Source organism: Euprymna scolopes, chromosome 28 (genome assembly GCF_053919585.1).
Source record: "Euprymna scolopes isolate OS-2025 chromosome 28, ASM5391958v1, whole genome shotgun sequence".
In the NCBI taxonomy this organism is placed as follows: domain Eukaryota; kingdom Metazoa; phylum Mollusca; class Cephalopoda; order Sepiida; family Sepiolidae; genus Euprymna; species Euprymna scolopes.
Window position 1 is genome coordinate 100,803,030 of NC_136509.1, and position 7,861 is coordinate 100,810,890.

At 34.3% G+C, this 7,861-nt stretch overlaps 1 protein-coding gene across 1 annotated transcript in view; it reads right to left on the reverse strand.

Annotated features, from left to right (window-relative positions):
• The window catches only part of LOC145249758 (calcyphosin-like protein), a 105,992-nt gene extending 98,636 nt beyond the window's left edge, over positions 1-7,356 (reverse strand). Inside the window, exon 1 of the mRNA XM_080111678.1 lies at positions 6,487-7,356. Within this exon, the coding sequence (XP_079967804.1) occupies positions 6,487-6,850 (364 nt within the window). The 5' untranslated portion in view covers positions 6,851-7,356. The remainder of the gene's footprint in view (positions 1-6,486) is intronic.
• Positions 7,357-7,861: the final 505 nt, after the last annotated feature.

Genomic DNA, 7,861 nt, shown 5'->3' on the forward strand with positions numbered 1-7,861 from the left:
TTCCTAACGAGAGTATTAATTAGACTCCATTACGAGTGAAAGGGTAAGTTCCCTTAACATAATGGCAGTACGGGAGGGAGTTACCTCAAATTTCTTGATGAGATTTTGCAGCGAGTAAGGTTCTGTACACACTACATTTTTATAAACATCATTTTTTCGCACAATAATGTACTGGTGCACTTGTGTATTAGCACTAAATGGAATCAAAGAACAACCCAATTAAATAAACGTCTTTTTTACATACGTGCGCGGTCTTCATACTTTTCATCGTCGCTTCCCATGTATGCAGCGGTTTCTCTGCATTGTAGCATCGTTCAGTGGCTGTTTAACTAAGACGAATAACTCATGTATGAAAACACAACGGAGACTTGTTGCCAGTTTTAAGGTTTTATTAGGGAGAAAAGTACGTTCACAAGGGGAGGCACCAATATTAATTCCTTATAAAAGAAAGTCTAAAATGAATTCATTCTTACTTTATTTTTTTAATTAGCTTTAAAAATGGTCAACGAATGGACAGGTCTCAAGGAAATTACTCTTAGATTTCCACTTCGTTAATATGTCTCGCCCAGACGCTTCTTACCGCAAATTGGATGGAAACGCTGTCCTAACCCTCGAACACGTGATCATTTCTTATGTAATCATCGAGTGTTATGTCAAGGAGGCTGGCCTCTGAACTTTTGCACCAATCACGCAAAAGGTACTGGGTTAATCTCCGTTCACCGTCAGGCCGTCCTCACATGTACTTGATGTAATATTTCCGAAATTCATACTAGTACAGATAATCTCTACTTACTGGCGTAGGGTCCCAATATAAATCGACAGTACTGAAGCTCCCCGAATTTAACCGCAAAAACCAAAACAACATTCCATTGGAAAGGTTTCAACAAATACGTTTAAGACGATTTCAAACATGGAAATCTGAAGATGTATTAGTTCGAACACGTATTGCACACACACAAACACACATATATAAATCAATTTATAAAAGATCAGATGTATACACACTTAAAATGGATATTATACACACACATAACCACATACCCCCCACACATATATATATATATGCATATATGCTTTATATATATAGTTTATATAAGCTGTATAAATTTATTAGATAAGATCACACACATTTCTCCCTCTCTCTCGCTCTCTCTCTCTTTAAATATATATATATATATATATATATATATATATATATATATATATATATATATAGTTTCGTTTGTTTTCTTTTCCTTATAAGGGAAATGATTTCCATAATGTTTTATTGTTAAAGTGTTTTTTATTCAACAAGTCTGAAGAAAGGCGGTTCTTGTGAAAATTTTAAAACGGCATAATGTTTGAATTTGTCCAAATGGTCTTGAAACACATTGTAACTAAAAATGAAATACACTTTTTGTTGCTATCAAACCATTTTTTGAAGTCTTGGCTTTTGTTAAAACAGCACACACACACACACACACACACACACACACACACACACACACACACATATATATATATATAATATAAAGCTGAACGTCTGTGTGTGTGTCTGGTCACGAATAGGCTCCTATATGGTTGACTATTATAGAAAACTGATTACATATAATGACAGAAGATGTATCGAGACACAGGAATGGGTATGTTTGATCTGGCATAATGATGATTCCTTACAATTGTGGGGTCTGCGTGCGCGCCTGGTCCACACAGTATGAAATACAAAGTATAAATTAAAAAAAAAAACAACTTTTACAAGTGTTTTCGATATAGATGTACACAATAAGTATGTTTTAACTTAAATAGTGATGGTATAATAAAATTGTGGGGTCTGCGTTCGCGCCTGGCATCCATAGAATGGAAATAGGCACAAACTTTAATAAAGACTTTTCATATCTATATGCGTAAGTATACTTTTATAATTATGTTTCAGTTTGAAGAAATATGGTATAATAAAATTATGGGATGTTCGTTCGCGCCTGACCTCCATAGAATGGAAATATGTCACAAAGTTTAACAAGGTTTTTTAATATAGATCCACAGAATATTGTGATAAGTGTTTCAGTGTGAACAGGTATGGTATAATAAATAATGGCGTTCATCTATTTCATTTTTACTTTCATCATATTTTGCTTTGGTTTTGATACCCCCGAATTCGAAGCTATTTCTTTACAACCCTTCCTTTTCATAACCTATCATCTATATATATATATATATATATATATATATATATATATATATATATATATATATATATATATATATATATATATATATATATATATATATATAAGCGAAACTGTATGTATGTATGTATGTATGTGTGTTTGCATGTCACGGATTTTCACGAGATCGGTATCATTTTCAAGTTCCAACCTTCACCCGACAAATATCGAAAAATTGGCCCGAAACATCAATTTCTTCACCCTAAAATCATCAGTTTTCCACAGGGAGGGGTCAGCAAAAACTGTCCTCTCATGATAAGTTCGCTTCTACGCATGCGTCATACTTTAAATATTTGAAAACTGTACTTTAAATATTTGAAAAACCGAAACAATTCCGTAGACGTCGTCTTAGTTCAGTTGATTATCTAAAGGTTTTGGGTTCGAATTGTGGTGTGAGATGTTTCTTTTTTAATTTTAATATTGAAACAGGATTATTTAAGGCATTTTTTTTGGTTTTTATTTTTAAGATTTTTTAAAAGAAGTTTTAACGTTTTTTTTCTGTTTTCTTTTTCGCGTTTTCTTTTTTTTGCTTTTCCGATTTTTACATTTAACATCGTTCGTTTGCCTTACGTTGGGGAGTTTTTTTCGATTTTTAAAAAGTTTTAACATTTTAATATTAAAAATATTTACTTCGCTTATTCTTATGTTTTGATTAACACCCCCCCCCGCTTGAGCACACCCACCTCTAAACACCCGGGCAACGCCGGGTACCCCGCTTTTACTTTCATAAATCAGAGTCCATTTTCTGTAGGCTGTTTTTGAACCCAGTCAACGACGGGCACTTTTGCTAGCATATATATATATATATATATATATATATATATATATATATATATATATATATATATATATATAGTCATCCACATACAGTACTGTTTCGCTGTTTCACAGCTCATCAGTGCGGCTAGACAGGCAACTACCTCAAGCCAGGATTGAAACCCATATATATATATATATATATATATATATATATATATATATATATATATATATATATATATCACTTTGTGTGTGTGTACGCGTGTTTAAGTTCCTTAGTCATAGGTTTCCAATCGGTCGAGATAATCTTTTGCAAATTCCACGCAAGGTAGTTTATATATTTGGCAGTGTTTTTAGATATGCTTTGCACAGAAAGTCACCCGATAAATATCGACAATCGAAAAAAATCCGATCCTAATATGTTTTTTTTTTTAGATGAAAAAGTAATTTTTATAGGGAAATTTTTATACCCTATACCGGCAAGGGAGATAACAACATCTTAGAAAATGATAATTAAAAAAAAAAAAACAACAACAAAAAACGATTTATTGACCTCAGCAGATACAGCGGAGAGTAGTGCATTCAAATAGAATAGTCCCATGTTCAAGCCCGGGTATACCTCACCATTTTATTTTAATTTTTTCTTATCAATTTACAAGAAACGAAGAGGTACAATTTAATATCGCTGCAAATCATTTCTTCGTTTGATTATTTGAAAACAAAACATTAATCAGAAGTGATTTTTCCAGAACATTCATCATCAAGTCCAAATATCAGTTGACTTGATATTGTAAACAAAAACAGACGGAATTCGGTGACATTGTTTTCATTTATTTAATTAGTTATTTTGGCGGATTAGTCCACCAGGCAAATTATTCCTCGCAACACATAACATTGAATAGAGAATTGTATACGCAGTTTGCATAAATTAAAATATCATGGTTAAGCGTATTATACGACGGTGCAACGTTGGGAGTTGAGCTAGTATATATAAATATGTATAATTGTTGTATAGATTTGTTTCCTTTTGGGTCTTACAATGTGGGTCTCTTTAAGTAGGGGCGCCACCGAAACATGTATGCACATATGTAACCAATACTGTTAGTATAATAAAAAGACTATATATATATATTCAGATGTGTTCAAAAGTCCAAACTAATGAAGACAACGAGGTTGTCAAATAGTGCTCAATAAAAAGAGAGGAATATTTCTTTTTCTTTTGCGTCGTGAGCTTCCAGGTCGCCTGATGAAGTCTCTTTGACTGAAACAGATGGCTATTTGTAGCGACCATATGTAACTGTTTACTCCTAATAAAAGAAATATATATATATATATATATATATATATATATATATATATATATATATATATATATATGTATATTTGGTTAAACAGGTAATTAGTAAAACTTGAAGAGAGTGCTCAATACTATTGCAGAGCAAGTATGTTTTGTCTGAAATATATGCATATACATATACATATACATATACATATATATATACATATACATATATAAATATATATATATATAAAATCATGTATATGTTTGTATATAATTTATTTATCAATCTCTTTCTCTCTCTCTCTCTCTCTCTCTCTCTATATATATATATATATATATATATATATATATATATATATGTATATATACGTATAAATTTGTAGTATATACACGTGCGTAAGCGCGTAGGCCCTCGCGTGTGTTTCTAAAAATATGTATATAGTTTTGTGATGGTGAAAATGTTATCGTTAAAGCAAAAACATATTACTTTATAACTCTAAAGAATTTAAAAATCCTTCTGTTATTATAATTTTATCCTTAATCAAGAAGTACAAGACATTGCTGTATTTGAATGGATAATCTCTCTCTCTCTCTGCCATTCTCTCGCTCTCTCTCTCTCTCTCTCTCTCTCTATCAATTCAGGCAATAGGAACGAAAAGTTACTCCGATGAAAGCAAATGTAAACTTTAATATAAATATTCAAATTCATATAATAATCCCAACCAGATATAAAGAAAAAGCTCAATAGAAGCAGACTATGATATAGAGCTTATCATAAGTCTTCGTGCATTCTGGAATTTATATATGCGATTTGTTTTTCCCATTTTCACATGTTTTAATCAATATGAACATTTTTTTTTGCATTTTATTTTATACCATAAAGTGCTGTTTCATCTAATGCCATAACCAGCAAATTCTTAGCTCAGCTATTCTAGTAATTTACATATATCTTTCTTTCCTCTGAAGAGAAGAATTCTTTGAAACTTTGCGGAATAAGGATTTCTTAAAAATTGTGTTTGGAGTATTCTCTCGAACAATAAATTTCCTTGTTGATTTTTTACTTATGTATATATATTGGTGTGTGTGTGTGTGTGTGTGTGTGTGTGTGTCTTCATATACACTATTATACAAACACGTAATATATATATATATAAATATGTAAATATATATATATATATATATATATACATAATTTACACATATATATATATATTACATGTGTGTATAATATTGTATATAAAAACATACACACATATATACACACATATATATACATACATATAAATATACATAAATACACACACCTATATATATATATATATATATATATATATATATATATATATATATATATCATTGTATTTTTGTTATTGCGTTGTTTTATCATTTCCCCAAATCAATCATCTTGAGAAAGTCTTCAAATTTATGTATACATCAATATTTTCCTTTTTCTTTTTTAATTACATACGTACACACATACGCACGCTTGCGCAGGCACACATATAAATATGAAGATTTCGTAAAATAAAAATAGATACTTCTGTGATCTCTATTGATAGGAAAAATGAACATTATCTTTTTAGAATTTAGGAAGGGGGTGAGCTTTTTACACCGATACCTACATAGCAATGGCTGCGTGAATTGCCATGTGTCAAAAGAATGCTTCCATTCGAGTATATGATCATTGCTAACAACATAATAATGACTCCCCCCCACCCAGTGGGAGAGGGAGTGGCCTTCGGGCCAAGATCACAGTGTAGTATCTGTTCCGGCAGATACTGCAAGCAAAGACCCTATGTGGGAGCGACCCCACAGATAAGACCTTGGTCAATGTAAGGGCAACCCTTAATACCAATTGTCGCTATCCAGCTCCCCTACTCCCCGAGGAGTTGGTCTCCATTTCCCCTTCACTCCTCACTTTAAAAAGAAAAAAAAATTGTGCCTAATTTGCTCAGTGGGGGAGCAAATAAATACCTCAAAGTGTAGTATCTGTTCCGGCAGATGCTGCAAGCAAAGACAATTGCCCTTGCGGCAATCTTCTGGTCCATGTAGGGGCAACCCTACACACCAGTGTGCAAATCACTATCCAGCTCCCATTTCCCACCTCTCGGGAGCTGGTCTCCTTTTACCTTTCCCCCTCCCCCTCTCTCTCTCCACATTAAAAAAAACGGCCTTGTGCTTAAATTGCTCAGTGGGGAAGCAAATAACACCCCTCCCAAAATGTCCATTAGAAATGCTTACCTTTCAGATCGTCCAAGGCAATTACGGTGTCCCCGTTTACGTCCAATTTGCGAAAAGCTTCGCGCACGACTGCAACCCGAGGAGCCGACATCGCTGGCCGTAAATGCCGAATGAACTCGGCGAAATCAATCGAACCGCTCTGGTCATTATCGAACGCTTTGAACAGCTTAAATAGTTCGGAATCATCCATGCTTATACCGTAGAGATTAATACCGTTCCGGAATTCCTCGAAACACAGCCGCTTCGAATAGTCCGTGTCCATCGTCCGGAAAACATGACCGAGTCCCTTAATACCAGCCGCGAAACCCCTACTCAGACATTCGGCGCGTAGAATTTCGATTAGACGTTGACTTTCGGCATCCATCCTCGTCCGGCGCCAGATGAATAAATAACGGTCGTATATTTATACAATAGTTAATCTCTTTTGTGATATTGTTCCCGTAGAATGTAAATTAGTGCAACAGCTTTCAATTTTTCCAAAAATGATTATTTACACTTGAGCGATTGAATGCCGGGTAGATAGACAGAAAAACAACAACAAACAAACAAACAAACAAACGAAACCAGGCGTTACTAGTAAGACGGAATATTTTACCGTGTTGTCTATTTTTTTTTTTTTTATGAAACCTCGTCACTTTTCTTGAATATAGCCTCACTCTGCTTTCTTCCTTCCGTCTTTGACGAAACTGATAACAATAATAAATCTGCAAACTGCTAGGGAAACGAGAAATGTACGAGAAAGAAAGAAAGAGGAAGTGTGTGTGTGTGTGTGTGTGTGTGTGAGAGAGAGAGAGAGAGAGAGAGAGAGAGAGATAGAGATAGAGAGAGAGGGGGCGCGAAATCGGTCGGGACGACTCGCGGCTTTGGCTGACGATTAAAAGGTACGATGCGATGCGCTAACAATCTATGAACGAAACGATATAAAGAAATATACACATGCACACACGCACGCACGCACACACACACATGCACACACGCACACACATGCTTCTATATCTCAAGATCTCTTCTACCTTCCTCTGTACCACTCCTCTCTCTTTCTCTCTCTCTCGCTTCCTTTTTGTTTCTCCCCCCTCTCTCTCTCTCTCTCTCTCTCTCTCTCTGGCAGCCCTTGTTTATGTTTGTGGGCGCCTATTACTGTGTGCGTGAGATATTTCTCACGGGCGGAACTGTTTCCATTATATATATTTTATTTATTTATTTATTTATTTTTATTACATTTTCACCCCAAACAAGGCAAATTGCCACTTTGGTGTAGGGGGCTACTATCAGGGGAAACAACTACTGGGGTACTATGTAGGGATTTGGGCAGCAAGATGTCGGTTCGCGTTACACTTGAACTTCTGCACGTCAGTACTGTTGTGGAAGCAGGGAC